This window comes from Anabrus simplex, chromosome 8 (assembly GCF_040414725.1).
Source record: "Anabrus simplex isolate iqAnaSimp1 chromosome 8, ASM4041472v1, whole genome shotgun sequence".
Lineage (NCBI taxonomy): Eukaryota > Metazoa > Arthropoda > Insecta > Orthoptera > Tettigoniidae > Anabrus > Anabrus simplex.
The window spans coordinates 140,078,011-140,097,825 of NC_090272.1; the positions used below are offsets into that span (position 1 = coordinate 140,078,011).

Genomic DNA, 19,815 nt, shown 5'->3' on the forward strand with positions numbered 1-19,815 from the left:
AATTCTTGAAACATTCATTTCAATTTAGAATCTTCCCATGGAGACATGACGTTTTCACGAGTTTCTCGGAGATTTCTGAAAACAGGTCTCATGGCTTCTATCACAGCACTAGGACGTGAGTGAGTGCGCTGATAACTAGTACTACGAACTAATTATTTCTGAAAACCATTCCATGACTTCTTACCTTTGGGGAACAGCGGGTGTAGGTACGAGGCGTGGCATGGTTCAACATACAGACACAAAAAATAAAGTATGTTCAGAAAACGTTGGAGAATTTCATGCAATAAAAAATAAAAATTTCATATTTTTTCTCTTTCACATTCCCCAGTTCCTATTTCATACCATGCTACTTAATAGACACTCACATGAAAGATGAAAGAAAGTTTTATGAATTTATTCCGAACATACAACAATTCACTGAAGACGAAATGAGACGTCAATCTTACAACATGGTCAGATATCCAGTAACATCTGCATAGAAGTTATCAGTAACATTAAGATAGGTGTAATAACAGCAACAGTGTATACACTATATTCACTCGCTTTATTAAACACAACGTTAATGTAATGATATACTAATTACATATTTATAATAGAATAATATTTACTGCAGTAATTATAATTTCAGTAAATAGTATGCTGTTTCACTTCATGTTAAACTGTGTTTGTTTGGATATCATTTAATTCAAAAATCACTGATAAAAAATACAAAGAAAACATAGAACAGCCATTACAATTATTGCTCTATTTATGAATTTCGTTATTCCAAATTTTACATATATTATAGTCTAATAGTGACCGACTCTGGCGAGTTTCAGGTCACATAAAACAGGATTCTGAGCTATTAATTCAATGAAAACTTTCGAAAATGACATGTTGTATCCTCTCGATTCCTGCAACTATGTAGTTATATTGGTACGCAATCAGCAGGAGCCGCACGTCTGTAGAGGCCGCGGCTGGGTAATTCCCTTTTATTCATGTGCAGTCCACCACAGTCGCTCAGTCGAAAGAATATCACCTTTAGGTAGGCTGAGCAATATTCGTTTCACTATGCTGCCTGTCAATCACAAAAATTGAACTTTAGAAGTGCTACTAGGTATTTTGAGTACTGTAAGGCGTATCGTGAATAGAACAGACACCGGGCTGAGTGGCGACTTTCTGAACGTACGTTGGCGGGTTCGATCCTGGCTCAATCCAATGATACTTCAATAGGATGGACACTTTCACACTCTGAAAATGGATGGCATGTATACATAGTTTACAACATTTGTGACTCTAGCCCTACCTTAACTGTTCAATTTCCTAAGACATTTTAACAATTACACAGTTCCAACAAAATTAGGGGAACATGGTTTTGAACGTATTCCATGCTCCATCAGAGCAAAGTTCTCTGCGAAACGTAAGGAATTTCACCCTATTTTCTTGACACGGCATAAGCCCAAAAGCCTATATCATGTCTAAAAGTGATAACAGTCCTCCAGGGTGGATTTTTATCACAGTTGGAGAGCTTCAGTATGGTGTATGTCCTCCACGAGCATTTATCGCAGCTTGGCACCTACGTGTCATGCTCCGTATAAGTCAAAGGAGGGGTCACGTTGCGGCATCAGGTCCCATTCTTCAATGAGAGCCTTTTCGAGGCCTTGGAGAGTCTGTGGTGGAACAGGATGCCCACGAACACTTCTGTCAATCCTATCCCACAAATGCTCGATGGGATTAAGGTCGGGACTCACTGCTGGCCAATCCATCTTTTGAATGTCCAGTTCTCGCAAGACAGCTTTGGTGATGCGCGCTACATGAGCCCTGGTATTGCAGTGCATGAGTACGAATTCAGGGCCAACACCGTATGCAGCAACCAACACATGCTGTATCAGTATCTGCTGGATGTATCCCGCAGCGGAAAGATCGCCACGGACGACGACAAGATCCGTACGGCCATCAATACTGATGCCACCCCACACCATCACAGAACCGTGTCCGAATCGGTCGCCTTCCTGGACAACATTTGGCATGAACTGTTCACCACGGTGTCTCCATACACGTTGACGTCCATCGCGCTGTGTCAGGGGAAATCTGGACTTGTCTGTGAACAACACAGGTCTCCATTGGCGAAGTTGCCAGTTGACGTGGGCACGGGCAAACAGAAGACGAGCTGTGCGATGTTGCTACTTTAAACGGGGAACTCGAACAGGACGTCTGAGTCGTAAGGACACTTCTCTTACCTTTTCCTTACTGTTTGGTCAGACACCGTGAATCCAGTGACCCTCCTGAGGTCTTGTTGCAGTTCTCTGGCAGTTGCTGAACTACGCCGCAACACACAGATGGTCAGATATCGGTCATTCTGTGGGGTTGTCATGCGTCCACGATCTTGTCCAACCCTCCTTGTGAAGTGGCCTGTCTCACTGTAGCGATTCCACAAGCGGTGAATAACTGACGGAGAGACATTGAGATCCGTAGCAACACGACGAGAAGTCCATCCTTCCTGGATCAAAATTACTGCCCTTGCGACTTGAACCTCGTTAAGATGTCTCATGGGATGCTCTGGTTGACGTACAACGTGCTCAAATTACCGCAGTAGTCTGTGTACCTCACAACGATACACGGGCGCACCGGTATTCACTTTATTTTGAGGGGTCGCCCGACAGTTTAATGTGACTACGCCTACAGACGCAGTATAACTTCGATTTGACATACCCTGAGTAGGTAAGGTCTCAAGGTATGCTGTGCGACCATTGAAATCCCATCTACCAAATTAACGTTCACATACCGGACGTCATAAAACATGTTCCCTCAATGATTTTTGAACTGTGTATTAATTTAAAAGCAACACATAAATTATGATTCAGATTTATCCTTGCTGCCAATCTTCACATCACAACGGGAACTAACACGAAAGAGATGCGAAAAATCATATTTCCTACTTTCAGATACAAATCCAAATTCCTTAATCTATTTATGACTGTAACTTGCCCCCTTGTTGGGAATTTTCACAAAAACAGCTAAAAACAAGCACTCTCATTCAAATCGATGGAATTTCATACATATTTTTGCAATTACTTTTTATGCTTTCAATGCATTTAATGTAATTTGCATGGTTATATGTGATATGTATTATTAACGTACTTATTTTTAATATTTCCAATCACCACGCATTGATCCCAGTCCTGAATTATAAATGTTGCATGCTGTAGGACAAACGAAGGTTTTGGTTAACATGTAATCACAGGTACTGCCTTTCGGACACTGAAAAAGATGCTTTCAGACGGCCTGTCTACAAATTTTGACTATCCCACTGTGCAGTGAAATCAGAAATCTCTGGGACGTTGCCTATGGCCGCGTTTTATTTTGTTGGTTAACTATGATTTAACATGATTTTTTTAATCATCTTTCATAAATCGACTTCATCGGCCAGGATAGAACCCACAAATTTCGGACCATGATGCGGACACTGAGCCACTGATCCAATGATGTAACAATGAGATGAAGTTGAAAGTATTTTGTACTGCATTCTTCATTTCTTACAATGGGAGAAATTAATATAAAAGAACTGATGTATATAAAATATCCAGGCAGTATTTTTGACGGCACGCTGTCTACAGAGAAGCAAATAATTATTTTTTTTGGTAATTCAGTAAAATTCATTCTTTTCTACTACCCATTACATTATACGAGCATACGAACATTCGGAGAGGATGGTATAGAAGAGAGATGTTTCCCTTGAATATTGGTAACGTCCTAAAATTACCTGGTAATAAGGGTGCAATCATCTCGAACAATTCTTGCTCACAATTTGCGAACATTACACGCAAGCTCTGTAATGTGAAAATGAGTCCACGGAAGGTTACTATACATTGATTATCAGTTTCATTACGAACATTCAGTAGAGACAGGCAGACGAACTCCATTTTCCCTGCAGAGCTTTGTCTGCTAATAGGCCTAGAACAATTTGGAACGTACGGTCAACTCGCTCGGTCAAGGTAAATCTACCTCCACGTTTCGCTATATCATTTATTCTTATCTCAGTATCTCAGAACAGTTTTCATCAAACGTCCGGCTCCATGGCTACATGGTTAGCTTGCTGGTCTTTGGTCACAGGGGTCCCGGGTTCGATTCCCGGCAGGGTCGGGACTTTTAACCATCATTGGATAATTTCGCTGGCACGGGGGATGGGTGTATGTATAGTCTTCATCATCATTTCATCCTCATCACGATGCGCAAGTCGCCTACATGCGTCAAATCAAAAGACCTGAACCTGGCGAGTCGAACATGTCCTCGGACACTCCCGGCACTAAAAGTCATACGCCATTTCATTTCATTTCATCAAACAATGTCAGTTATTGATGTCTTTAAAATGAATATAATATTTTTATCATGTTTTCAACTCAGTACATATATTTTTCGCTTTTGTTGAAGAGTGTTATTACTTTTAGCGTTCAGTCTGCAAGCCCCCGTGAAGTAACCAAGTGCCTCCAAAATTCTCTACTCGCAACTAGCTCGGTGATCTCATTTTATTGCACTTCTATTCTCATTAAATCATTAAAATCCTAGTCTACCAATCGTCACTTTAGTCTCCCATACTAATTTTACCCCGCATGATCGAGCCCATTATTCTTCTAGTTGATCTATTCTCTTCCATGTGACTCACACGACCCAACCACAAAATAGGTGGGGGTCGGGGAGAAATGTGTGGGCTAAATATAAGCCAGAATCCTTTAATTTCATCTATAACAACACCTGAATTTCTGGTCCGGGAATCGTCACTGATACCCACTATTTTCATGTTTGTTATTCTAATTTATGAATAAGATACCCCAATTCCACACTGCTTTCACTCCCATACAGCAACGTGCTGTCTCATAGCGCAATCCGTTTGTCGATGTGACGTACCGTTGAAAAGCAGTACATCTCGACATGAAGTTCTGCACTCATAAAAGTGCCCTTGCTTATCTCTATAAATGAAGTTGTAGGAGGTCCGCTGTCTGTAATTAAGTTTTATTGTCAATTTTTCAGGTTTCTATCCGTTTTAGGTCAATTAAAGACCACATCAGTAGTTTTTAGCTTTCGTGTCTGTTTGTCCGTCTGTCTATTTGTCGGTCGGTTCCACCATCACGGCGAAACGGCTGGATAGATCTCGACCAAACTTCATATTTAGAATATACTCTTCCAGGAGCAGGTTTAGATATGCATATCATTTCTTTAAAATCCTGAATAGACTGGGGGTTTATACGAAAACCAGAACTTGTTTTCAGTTTTCTCTTATACTCTGATTTTCTGTAAAATCTGTAGACCTTATGTGAAACTTCTCTTCACTTTAAACATTTTTTTATTATATACATAATTTCACTTACTCTTCAAATGATGGAGAAAATTACGAAACGACAATCGAATTAGACCCATGAGACTACTTATAATTAGTACCATCATACGGGGTATATCATGGGTCGCTTTTCTTGCGCATAGTATCACTATGTTAGGTACACAATAGGTTTGTGATTTGTAGCGACAGTGTGTGAATCAGGATCAGTTTTATAGTACCTGTGATTAGTACACCTATATGTGGAACACCAATGTGAGAAACACCATAGGTCTGTGTTACATGTGCGAATTACATTACCTGTGAGTAGTACCATAACGTGTGGAATACCGTGAGTCTACGCTACTTTTGATTAGTTCTGCAACATGATAAATAGCATGATTGTACTTTCCTAGCAATAAGTACCATTATGAGGGATCGATGACCTGGATTTTGAACACCTTTAGACTACAAGCATCATCGATTCAGGATTGTGCGTTAGAAGCAGTCTCGTGGTCTGTAATATTATTGTTTTACGCTAGTTCCTGGGAATGTGTGACATTACGGGTTGGATCCACTGATTGTTTTAAATTCATATCAGTCCATTCATTCTTCGTCATCATTGGATGATTTTGGACTTTTAAATTGTCATTACATTGCGTCTCATTTCGTACCATTAGGGGCCGATGACCTAGATGTTAGGCCCCTTTAAACAACAAGCATCACCATCATCATCATTATCATCACCATCATCATCATCGACCACTCACGAAACCAATCGTTGACGAAATCCTCTTTTATTATCTATTCTATCGAAAAGAGTAAAATGGCTCTTATTAAGCCCTGTAACCAATCTTGGAAAGACATGACAGCAGGTAGAATTCCATTAAGTTTGGTTGTGTATATTTTGTGCGAGTGCAAAATTACGGTTCCGGTTTCGTATAAACTCCCGGTTAGTTCAGGGATTTAGAAACAACATTGCCCTAAGACCTAACCAAGGACAGGTGGATTCTAAATATGAAGCTAGTAGAAATATATCCAGTAGTTTTCAAGTGATAAGAACTCAGACAGATAGACAGACAGGCACCAAAGCCAAAATATATGCAGATGGTCATTATTACACCTGAAACAGATAACTGCATGAAAATGTCACCAAAAATTATTATTAATATTATTATTATTATTATAGTATTATTATAGTATTATTATTATTATTATTATTATTATTATTATTATTATTATTATTATTATTATTATTATTATTATTATTATTATTATTATTGGGTTTTGCAGCAACATTATGTTTGTTCACCAACGTTCTAAAGCTAGGACTGCTATGCTGATTTCTTGAAGATCTTGTTTAATTTCGATTATCCCATTATTCATCAATTTTATTGACGAGGCATACCAGACAAATGCTTGGGCTGTAACTTAATTACCGCCACCGGCCGCTTCCTTCCCGTCCCTAACCCTTTATTATCCCATCGTCGCCATAAGACCTATATCTGTGTCAGTGCGACGTAAAGCAAATTTTAAAAAAAATAGTGAGGAGGCATAATAATACTTCATTGTCCATTCCTTACATATGGCCATACAGTTTCAGACAGGATTGATGAAAGTGAGGAAATATTATTATTAATGTAAAATTCGTCTATCGTTTCGTTCCAGTGCCAGGCCCCCAAATAAAACTCATATGACCTAGAAAATTGAACACCAGTCTTTCTTCAATAATTTTGAAACTATAAAAGCTAGCAAAAATATGACTGAGTTGTAACGAGTCTATCGAAATAACTTTCAAGATGAGATGACACAGTAGTGGTAACACTGGAGGTCACTGTGTGTGGTAAAATTAATATAACTTGGGACTACTGTGTGATAGCACGTGTTGGTTTCGTTAATTTACCTACGCGAGAGCAATGGATATTTGTAATAATATTTCTGAGCCTGGACACACACAACTATTGTACTGTTTTATTTTTTCGGTTTACTTTAATTCACACCGACACTGACAGGCCTTAGGCGACGATGGGATAGGAAAGGGTTAGGAATGCGAAAGGAAGTGACCGTAGCCTTGATTAAGGTACAACCCCTGAATTTCCTGGTGTTAAAATGGGAATGCACGGTAAACTCTCTTCAGAGCTGCCGACAGTGGGGTTCGAACTCACTATCTCCCAAATGCAGCCACTCATTCGGTGAGACTTGGCGTAGGACAGCCTATGTAAAACGTAAGAAATTCGATGCGGCCGAGCGCTACAACCTGCACCCGAGTACGTCTAACTTACTGTCATTGGAGAATAACATAACTCTGGAAACACACAACATCGACTAGCTGGAGACTGAAACTAGTGTAATTTCACAACATTCGCAAGAGGAGAGTGTAGCCAGTAATATATCTCTCGAAACTTAAACTCTGCGTATTTACCTCCTTCTAACAGCCATTCATCACCACGCAACGTATTCCTCGCCCAAAAGATCTGCGGCCGTGGCTTCAAAACAAACCCCGCCTATTTTGGCTATTGTTGTGCATTATTTTTACTATTATTATTTCATGGTTCTTTCTTTCTTTCTATCTATCTTTCTTTCTTTAACTGACTCTCATATTTCTTCCAAGGGTCGAATCGCAAACCTTTCCCCTACATAAAAATAATAATAATAAGAAGAAATATAAGAAGGAGAATGCTAGTGGTTTTACGTATCACTGGCTACTTTTACGGGTTTCAGGGTCGTAGAGCCGTAATTTGTGCCGCAAGAGTTATGTTACGTGCTGGTAAATCTATCGACACAAGGCTGAAGTATTTTTAGCCCCTTCAAACACCGCATGACAGTAGGGAATCGAACCTTTCAATTTGATCTCACGATGTCGGCGAGCTACTCAGCCCGGGCGGAATAATTAATGCTAAAAAGGGACAGATAATATTGTACTATTGTCTTCATGTAACAAAAATAACAACAATAACTACCACCACCAAACTGCATCATCATTTCTTCTTCTTCTTCTTCTTCTTATTCTTATTCTTATTATTATTATTATTATTATATCGAGCGAGTTGGCCGTGCGGTTAAGGGCGCGCAGCTGTGAGCTTGGATTCGGGATATAGTGGGTTCATACTTCATTGTTGGCAGTCCTGAAGATGGTTTTCCGTGGTTTCCCATTTTCACACCCTTTCCTATTCCATGGGAGCCAAAAGATCTATCTGTGTCAGTGCGACTTACAGCAACTTGTAAAAAAAAAAATCTACAGCTTTCTCCACACCTGTGGGGTCTCGGGTGCGAACCATGTCGCATAGGCCTATATAGTTTTGGCCCTGTTTTACGGTCGGGTGCCCTTTGTGACGCAACCCTATATGGAGGGACGTAATCACAATTGCGTGTTCCTGTTGTGGTTGGTAGTGTGGTGTGTTGTCTGAATATGAAGAGGAGAGTGTTGAGACAATTACAAACACCCAGTCCCCGAGCCAGAAGAATTAATCAGACGTGATTAAAATCCCTGACCCAGCCGGGAATCGAACCCGGGACCCTCTGAATTGAAGCACTCAGCGTTGATCATTTAGCCAAGGAGTCGAAACTGCATCATCATTTAATAATCTAAAATGAAGATAAATGCACGCAACAGCCTCGGGAGAAAGTCTCGTTCGTTCCGCCATGCCTCGGTTCTGATCAAAGCGCTACGATTCGAATTCCAAGTATTGCATGTGGTTTGTAATGAAAAGTTCTGTCTTTTAAGTTCTGATTTCACTTAAAAGTGGAATGATCACGTTACGAAGGGAAAACTACAAACTGGCTTGTATTGCTTGCTGAGTCGTGGCATTATTTCCAGTTATTTGTGCCAGGATCCTCACTTTCATCAATGCTATCTGTCCTTCGTAGATCAACTCTTGCTCTTTTCCGACCACCGATCAAGTGGTTGTGCGATTTGGGTCACGTAGCTATCACCTTGCATTAGGGAGATAGAGGGTTCGAACCCCACTGTGGACAACACTGAGGATTGTTTTCTGCGTTTTCCCATGTTCACACCAGGAAAATGCTGGGACTGTACCTAAATTAAAACCATGATCGCTTCCTTCCCATTCCTAGCGCTTGTCTGCCCCATCATCGCCATAAAATCTATCTTTATCGGTGCAACGTACAGCAGATTGTTAAAAAGTATTTTTTGTTAGATTAGCGAGCACTAGGGTCTTTCATTTTCGCGTCCTTTGTGGCCCTTCCCTTCCCTTCCACTTCCCTTTTATTTTATGATGCCTTCATTCTTCACAGATAGTACCTTATCCTTTTTCTCTTCTGATTAATGTAAAGAAAGGATGATTGCCGAGTTTACACTGTCTTAAAGCAATAATCACTATTATCACAGTCTCATTTGTTCGGCAGAATTTGTCCTGCAACTTCTTGAATTAAGGCATTTTTCTATTAAATCACAAGACATTTGTGGCGCTGTTAGCGCGGTTGTTTTCACGATCCTTAATCGCTTCACGTCTAGTGTTATTTTCTCTATTTCCTCGAAGTTACCGTGGTGTCACTTCACATCTTTACTCAATTTCCCGTCAGAGATCCTCTCATTTCCTGGCTAACAAACTCCCGGCAATAGTCTATTACCGCACGCTGCAAGATAGCCATATCTAGAAAATTGAGTCACCGGGACGTGAAAGTTGTTCCAGCCACCGACACTGTTTCGCGGTAACAGCCTCCCGTGGTCTTTAAAGACTGCTCCATGTCCCTGGTACAACAGGTGATGTGCTCATCTTACGGTCGAATAGATTTTCAAAAGATTATTTCACGAATATTCGATGTTCGGAAACTAATTAATTTTAATCCATCCTCTTATTATAAAGAGAGAGAGTTCGTGTGAGTTTGTTTGTATATATAGAGGGTAATCTTGGGAATTACTCAACCGATTACAGTAATTCCTCCATAATTAGGAAGTTCACTTCTTCCAGAATATTATATGTAATTATCCTAACGTCTCTGCGGAGCAAGATGTTTTAAGAAAAATGGAGCAGATCGGAATAAGTGTGTGTCCCGGATCCTTCAAAGTGTATACACTACTTGAACTATAAATCCTATTAGAAATACGGAGACCACTAGGAAGTTATTTTTATTTTATTTTTTTGCAAAGAATTCCATATGCATTTGCTTGGGAACTCAACAGAAAAAATATTTCCCAGGAGAAATGCTTTTCTGTATTTTGGTGCATGTTCTATTCGATACAAACCAAAATAACGGGTAAACTGTTAGTTCTATCAAGAAAGGGCATATGAGCAGGATAGAAAATTTATTTTCTTTTAAAAATATTTCCGTGCGTTTTTTCGAAACTGTAAGGATTTGATAGAAAATAACATTTTTACGTGTTATTTTGTTGGAGCTGAGGGAACACGCACCTCGAGCGTGGTACAGCAGGATATATTAGCGTGAAAATCATTATTGTATCCATTAGTGTTAATTGTTTAAATATTTATGTCATTTGTGAGGTCCGCCTTCTTGACTGAATGGTCAGCGGAGTGACCTTCGGTTCAGAAAGCCCTGGGTTCGATTCACGGCAGAGTTAGGGTTTTATTCTTAATACAGTTAATTACTTGGCTCGGTGACTTGATATCCGTGCTGTCCCCAACTTCCCTGCCTCTCATACACCACACACAACACAATAATACGCAGCTTCCCACACATGGCAGATTCCGCCCACCCTCGTCGGAGGGTCTGCCTTTCAAGGGCTACAACAGGCCAGTAATAGCCACATTATATTATGATATTGTGAGAAATAATATGTTAAGACGGAAGGTAAGGAGATAGGAAGAACTTGCGGACCAAACCATAGGAAATGTATGCCTGCGACCCTCAAAGGATAACACACTTTCTAATCTGTCAGAATTTTATCTCGTGGCCATGATTGCTAAAGCGTCAACATTTCTGTGGTCTTACACCGTGGTTAGTCGGTTCGAGTCTCGTTGGTGGAAAAATAATTTCACCATCAGAATATTTGTTTTTAATTACAAACCTCTCCAAAGTGTGCATTTGGAGAGAGGGCATATGATACTGTTGATGGTGATTCATCCGTTGGATGGAGACGGTAAGCTTTAAGCAGACCCTTAGTGTTTTTCGACAGGAGAAGGCTATGTGCCGACACCGAGTTTCACCCTCTCCCTTCCTCATTATCATCATCTAACATCCAAACACGCAGGTCACCCATGGCAATCGGATAGAAATACCTGCACTAGGCGAGACGAACTTGTCTTCGGACACTCCCGGCACTAAAACCATACTCTAAATGAAATAGCCTATGTTAGAAATACTGCAACATATTCTCTATCTACAGTTTTAAACATGCTAATTGATCCTGAGGCCGAAGAAAGAGTTTTTGACTGAGAGAGTGGTCAGAGTTTTGTTATTAGTGCACTGTTCACTATTTTTACCTTCTTGTTGTTGTTGTTGTTGTTGTTCTTCTTCTTCTTCTTCTTCTTCTTCTTATTATTATTATTATTATTATTATTTCCTGGCGTAAGTTCCGCTGCACGGGGCCCGCTATCTTACTATGCCTTCTCCATTTCACTCGATCCTGTACGTCTTCTGGGCTGAGGTCTGCAACCTGCATGTTTTCTGTGATGGAGTCCATCCACCGTTTCATTGGTCTTCCACGTGGACGACAAGGCTACTTTTGCCACAGGACTGCTGTCTTAACGCATGACATGAGCCTTGCCTCTCTCATTTTGTCTACAATCGCTGCCACCTCTTCGTTTGTCACATGGTCGTAGCGTGTTAGGCCGAGGGTCTATCGGAGCATTTTCATCTCCATGTTGTTGATGATTTGGCCTTTGGCCCTTTTTCCGCGTCATAGAGCGGCATTCTGATACGTAGAGAGCTACAGGGCTCACTACTGTCTTACATAATATCGCTTTGAAATATTCTGGCATGTGCTTGTCACAGAGAACACCTGTAACTTGTCCCCACTTGAGCCATGCTGTATTTACTCTTGACCTAACATCGTACTTACAGTATACAGTACTCAACTAGCTCAGAGTTTTTCCTTTCCTGCACTGTTAGTGCATTTTTGAAGTATTGTACGCCCACCCTGTAAATTGGACACCCCACTACATTGGACACATTTTTAACTAATCGTAGAAGGTTTTCACTGTTGTAAGGTGTTCCTAGAACCGTACGATTTGTAGGCGTGCACTCTCCAAATGATTCGCACTTTTTCGAGGGATACAGGTGGTTGCAAAACACAATATTTCTCACCTGCTGCTTTGGACCCATCACCGTTCCACGCTGTAGGTATCGTCCAGAATCTAATCGACGTTTCCGCAACTGTCCCTTGTCAGTGACGGATTTAAAGACTAGATGTCTTAAGCAAATGGTGGGCAATTTATGTTCAACAATAGGGAATTTACGTGTTGGTATTTATGAAATGGCAAACAGCCCCTTTGGAGACAATTTGAATTATCGTTTGAGGATAAGCTTTTATCACAGTTAGTATTCAAACATTCTATCGTGGAGTGTAACTTAACTTGCTTACACACACCGGCGTCTGGTGTGTGCTTATCAATTACATCAGAAGAATCTGTTGTGATACTTGAGAATTATTATCAACTCCCATTTTATCTCATTAACGACTTACACGGACTAAACCACCAGCACGAGAATGAGTAAGTAGTTCGTTACCTAGAGGATCGTTAATTTTGACCAGCGAATAATAGTTTTATTCTTGTAAAACGGAGTTTCAACTTAATGCCACGTTCAAGAGAGCCGGTCCTCATAAAGACTTTAATTTAAAGCAAACATAAAACTCTCAGACTTAATTGTTAACTTTAATTATAGGAGGCTTTTTATTACGTTGGAGAGCGTGTCGAATTAAGACGTGTGGCCTATTAGCGTTAATGAGCTTTCCTTCCAACATTGTGAAGCAGAGGACTTCCTATTCCTGTATGTTACCTTACTGCATTACTTACCTTGAAATAAATCTGTAAATTACCTCACGCTCGATATTAAAAATATCCGGAATATAACCTGAGATCACCGCAGTTTTTTATCCTGCTACTTACACATTTTTCGTTAAAACTTTTTAATTCCTGCCGGGTTAAATATGTTCTATAATCCCAAAAGAGCTGTGTATATTATCTCGTTGTATTCTCATCTATAGATTCTTCTGCAGACGTATATGAGTGAGCAGATTGAGACCTGCAAGTTCCATCAATGTCATCACTGATCTGCATTAAGACGGTCGCCCAGGTGGCAGATTTCCTATCAGTTCTCTTAAATAATTTCAAGGAACTTGCAAATTTTTCGAAAACCTCCCTTGTTAAATTATTCCAAAACCTAATTCCTCTTCCTATAAACGATACATAGATACACACTTACCTCAGTAGAAGTGAGTCCTTTTCTACACAGCGGGGCCAATAATAAGGAACAAAATAATATTCATTACTACAAAGAGCTTTACCACTACGGCCCCGAGTTGACTGTAAACTCTGAAGCATTTAAGAAATGCGTATCAAAGACCTAACAATCCTTCATCAAGAAATACTTTAAATCAAGAGTGCTATTCACAACAGTGATAATTTAAGATTTTATAAAACACAACTGTTATTCCCAAGAACATTATCAAGAGTATAACGGACAATTCAACTGTTTTCATCGATCATATGACTTATAATTAAAACAAAATTTGCTAAGATTGTATTTTAAATGTCGTACCATACATCAGTGGTTTTTTTAATGTGTCTTGCCAATTTTAATAATATCTGTTTTGTATTCTGATATATTACAGTTAATTTATTATAGCTGATGTTTTCCCTTGGGGGACGAAACATGTACTAATTTAAAAAATTATATATTGTATTGAATAGGCGGACCGCTTGTATATAATATTTAAGTTTATCTTAAATATTATCTATTTGATTACTTGTTGTTAAAAGGCACCTAACATCTAGGTCATCGGCCCAAAGTGTACAGCATTAAGCTTTACAGCAGCTTCATTTAACATCAAATAAAAGGACTGTACATTTTTTACTGATAAATTACTTTAATTGTTCTTCCACGTTGAACTGTGTTGTTGTTTCATATACTTTACGTATAATTTGTCGAGACCGGTTACCTTGTATGCTGGCCCCGTGGTGTAGGGATAGCGTACCTGCCTCTCGCCCGGAGGCCCCGGGTTCGATTCCCGGCCAGAACAGGGATTTTTCTCTCGGCCTGAGGGCTGGTCCGACGTCCACTCAGCCTACGGGATTAGAATTGAGTAGCTATCTGACGGTGAGATGGCGACCGCGGTCTCAAAAGCCCAGAATAACGGCCGAGAGGATGCGTCGTGCTAACCACACAACCCCTCGTAATCTGCAGGCCTTCGGACTGAGCAGCGGTCGCTGGGCAGACCAAGGCCCTTTCAAGGGCGTTAAGTGCCGTGGGGTTTGGATTTGGATTACCTTGTACCTATCGAGTACGGGTTTTTCAGTCGCCTTGGCAATGAATACCGTAACGTATTCGAAACTTCGGCAAACTGTACGTAAAGTACGTGAAACAACATCACGGTTCGAGTCGGAAGAAGAACTAAATAATTCAACAGACCGTGAAAGCTGCACATCTAAGATAAGAATAGTTACTTAATTCTTAATTACACTGTGCTTGCGCCTGATATCAAGGTGTTCCGAAGTCCTTATTTAGAGCACAACACCACTATAGCAAGGGGGATAATTCTTCTGCATTCAGGGCCTGGAAGAAGAAATAATATTTTAGATACTTTTTGAGGTTGTTCTCAGAACCTTAGCTTACCATTTGTAGTATAATTTGAATTATACTTGTACCACTTCTATCATTACCAAAATCAATCAAATCAGGCATTTTCAGCTCTTTTTTTTTTTTCATTAAGGCAAGTTTTACACCAAAAGACAGGTTGCAACCTATCACGAAGATTTTCTTTTGTAAATTCTTGATACACTGATACCAGATCACTTAGCATTATAGGCAGTAATTTGAATTAATTTTGAATAGCCTGTAAGAAGTCAAATATATTGTATTTCCCCTTGGAGAGTACAATAAAATATTAAATTTATTTAAGAACATGAATGAATATACTGCCACTGCCTCTTGGTAATCATGTTAATTCTTGACTGATGATTCAGTATATACAGAGTGGTCGGAAACGACGCGAATCATATATATGAGCGTTAGAGGGCTGGTGATGGTGATAAGTAATTTGAGAAAAATAAATCTGTATCTATCACCGTTGAAATTTTATCAGCCTCTGAAAATTGCCAATCGGATCACTTCGCGGGCGAATTCAAATGGATTCTTTCGAGGTGGTGTTGCCAAATCTATACGTAGCTTAAGACCGAAATGAGAGTGCCAGTTGAAGAATGAAACTTCGCCGGGGGAGGGAATTGAATACAGACCTCCTAGCTGACAGGATCGCGCTACGATGACACTGACTGATTTCTCGGCATGGCTCTCAAACAGGTCTTAAGCCGTCGCCGTCCGCCCTCGTCGCCATAAGACCCATCTGTGCCGGTGCGGTGTAAAGCGACTAGCAAAAAAAAAAAAAAACTGAAGGTTTCTTGTAGTCAAGGATGGGAAAGCGCTGGAATTGGGAAGGAAGCAATCGTGGCCTTAATTACGGTACAACCCCAGCATTTTCCTGGTGTGAAAAATGGGAAACGTCCGAAAACCATGTTCAGGCCGCCCGCGATGAAATTCGACCCCGCCATCTCCAGAATTCAAGCTCACAACAACGCGACCGTAACCGTAGTATGGCCACCTCGCTTGGTAATCGATATTTTTATGAGCAATGCCTTGATATTGTGATATGATCTACTCGTTTCTCCCTCAACATTCCTCGCTAAAGCCTCATTTGAAAAATGTATTCTCGTCCTTTTTCCTGGAACGGTTATCATCCGTGGTTCACTTTCGTTCAACACCATGCTCAATACGAACAAAACAACTTTCAAACACTCATATCTGCGTATATAAGTAAACTTTCCTTTTCCAGAAAAAAAATGCCTTAGTCAAGCTCGTACACTCATGTTCATAAAAAAATAGGACACCTTGATAGACTAGAGATAGGAAGTACATATTCACAGGACATGTTCATTAGTATGTTCTGCAGAAACGGTTAGCATTTCAGTCACCTACGTTCAGCATGTCTCCTGTTGCCTAGTAGGCACTGGGGTCCTCCATGGCCACTGATAACTTGTTCCATGTGTGATGGCATCGAGGCGTATAAGGCGCGAATGGCGTCCTAAGGTATAGCCATCCATGCTGCATTCACCTGGTTCCACAATCCATCTTTGGTGGTTGGCATTGAGTCACAGCGCCGCACCCATCGTTTCACCGTATCCCACACATTTTCGATTGGCAACAAGTCCGGTGATCGGGCAGGCCAGGGCTAAAGTCTGACATCTTTTGACAACAAGAAGGCACGTGTTCGTGCAACAACATGTGGTCGCGCACTGTCCTGGGGTGCCGTGCAGAAAGGGTTTGTCTACGGGTCACAGGATGTTATTCACATACATCAAACTGGTCACAGTGCGCTGAACACGCACCAACTGTGATTTGTGGTTGTACCCAATAGCACTCCACATCGTAAGGCCTTGAGTTGGCGCTGTATGTCTTGGGCGAATGCAGTCAATGTGATGTCTCTCCCCCTATCTGCGGCGAACCAAAATGTGACCATCATTTTTAAACAAACAGAACCTGGATTCGTCCGAAAACACTATCTGCTGCCATTCCTGTCCCCAGTGACGTCGTTCCATCCACCAGTGCAGTCTAGCATGTTTATGCACATTACTTAGAGGTAGGCGGAGAAGTGGACGACGCGCCGGTAACCCAGACCGTAATAAACGGTAACGGGTTGTCTCTCCTGATAGTGTACGATGTGTTATACTGTTCCACTGTTGCGCCAGACCCCAGGAGGACGCAGATCTGTCCTGCAAAGCCATTCGGATGAGGTGTCGGTCTCGTCGGGGGGGGGTCTGAGTGGTGCTACCAGACTCATCTCGTCGTATTCTACGGCCTTCTGTGAATCATTTTGAACCCACCCGTTGCACTGCCGACACACTTCGTCCCACACGAGCAGCAATTTCCCGAATGGATGCATCACGTTCTCCCATGCCAATAACGCGCCCTCCTTCAAACGCACTCATTTGGCGGTACGGTTCTCTCATACGTCTGCGAAGCATCCTGCACGTCTGCTCAAGTCACACTGATCCATTATTTCGGTTTGTAGCGACAACGAGAGCCGCAGGCACATTTTACCAGTCGGTGGTGGCGCGCCGAGATATCGATGTGGACCTTGAACCTGAGAGCCGACATGGTTCAAATGCTAATCATTTCTTCAGAACAAATTAATACACAAGTTCTGGGAATATTAACTTCCTATCTCTAGTTTTTCAAGGTGTTCCGGTTTTTATGAACATGAATGTATATACTTCATGCCCTCCTTAATTCACTGTTTACGTCACTAAGCAACAACCAGAATGTACATAAAATTACTTTATGTTCTTCCCGCATCGGCTGACTTAATTCGACTAAATTCCATTATTTTTGTTCTACATGTGTGTATGTTCATCTTGTACTTCGTTTTCAAGACTATACCTAGAACCCTGCGCGGATATACTAACTATACTGCCTGACAAAAGAAAGTAAAGCACCCAGAAGGAGTGGTTGAAAGTAAATGGAACTGCATAGTCTATGCTGAAAGACCATGTGCCTTTATTGAAATGATTACAATATGGGATGAAAGAGACAAGGCCGTTGGCAGTTACAGGTGGAATGTTGGCGCCAGGTCAGTAGGGTGTCAAACCCCACTCCCGGCCGCAGTGCATGCCCTTATGCGGTTTGGAGTGGTGTCAAACAGCCTTTGGATCCTCTCCTGAGGCAAGTTCATCCACAGTTGTTGCAGCTGTCCCTCCAGATCAGCTGTCTCTCCAGAGCCCCAGGTTGGTACTGGGACGGTGTCCCCTTCCAATGCCATCCCGCACGTGTTCGATGATGGAGAGGTCCGGGGATCTTGCTGGCCACGGGAGGACCTCATCATGCTCTAAGCAGTCCATAGACACACGTGCTGTGTGTGGACGTGCATTAGCTTATTGTAACACTGTTCCAAGTTGCTGTGCCGTACGGGGTAGGACGTGCGGACGCAGAATGTCTGTGACGTATCACTGTGTCACCAGTCTGCCGAAGCACTATTAGTGGTGACCTGTTCGCATAACCTATGGCTCCCCACACCGTGACGCCAGGAATTACGTTTGTGTGTCTTTACACAATATGTGCAGGATCTGCCCTCTGTCCTCGGCGCCGACAAACCCGCACACAATGATCATAAGGAGGCAATGGAGAAGCGGGACTCATCACTCAACATGATGTGACGCCAGTCGTCCTCTGTTCATGCCTCCTGGGCAAGGCACCAATCCAAACGCAGGCGTTGATGTTCTGGTATAAATGTCAACCGACGTATTGGTCGGTAAGACCCAAATTCGGCGGATACGAGTAGTCGAGACACTGTGCGGGTACTCGCAGAATGTTAGAGTCTTCAGTACATGTTCACTGATGGCAAGTGCCGAAGTAATGCTATCCCGCAATGCTTGGCGCACCATACGACGGTTCTCCCTGGGGATGGTGTTCCTTGGTCGACCCAAACCTGCATGACGTGATTGGGTGCCTTTATGTACCCATTGAGTCCAACATCGGGCCACTGTCACATCTGAATTGCCCATATGTCTGGCAATTGCACGATACGACCAACCAGCCTCATGCAGTCCCACAATGCGGCCCCTGTCAACTGCTGCCAATTGGCGGATAGACTGTCTAACGCGTCTACGAGGCATTGCGAGTGCTTTGTACTGTACGTAGTCCTCTCTGCACGTCTTGCTTAAATGTCTGACTTATAGCAGTTGACTGGTAACAACTTAACAACAGGACGTTGTCATCACGAATGCACTCTGGTGGGTATTCTACGCATTACAGATCCTTGTAAGTCTAATCATTCACTCACAATGGTATGCATGTATACCGAAAACTGAAATGGGATAATACTGGACCACTCCTTCTGGGTGCTTACCCTTTTTGGTCAGGCAGTGTATTATCCTCATCTGAGGCGTCCGCACGTTCTTTATCCGCACCCGTATCTGCGAACATTTATCCGCAGATATTGCAACTATTTCTATATTACCCAAAAAAAACCATGGCGCAACAGTCCCGAAGCGACCGCTGCTCAGCCCCAAGGCTTAGATTACGACGTGTCGTGTGGTCAGCATGACGGATCCTCTCGGCCGTTGCCTTTGGCTTTCTACACTGGGTAAATATATTACACTTAATGTATTGAAACGGATAGATTTGTTAACATAATACAATAGGCTTGATACCTGTCACCAGCGCCCCCACAGTGACAGGTTTATGAAGGGCTTCCTCTTGCGACAAATACCGATATAGTATATTGAGCAGTTCTGTTTCGGAACCTTTGTTCCTTCCTTTCACTAACTGCGGGCAGGAGCCAGATAGGCTTAGATCAGATTTACGGCTTCATGGACTCAAGGCTCTTTATATATCAC

At 41.7% G+C, this 19,815-nt stretch overlaps 1 protein-coding gene across 1 annotated transcript in view; it reads left to right on the top strand.

Moving 5' to 3' along the window:
* The window catches only part of LOC136879213 (cyclic GMP-AMP phosphodiesterase SMPDL3A), a 580,372-nt gene that overhangs the window by 465,248 nt on the left and 95,309 nt on the right, over nucleotides 1-19,815 (top strand). The window contains exon 5 of the mRNA XM_068229077.1: nucleotides 9,988-10,018. Coding sequence (XP_068085178.1) covers nucleotides 9,988-10,018 — 31 coding nt within the window. The remainder of the gene's footprint in view (nucleotides 1-9,987; nucleotides 10,019-19,815) is intronic.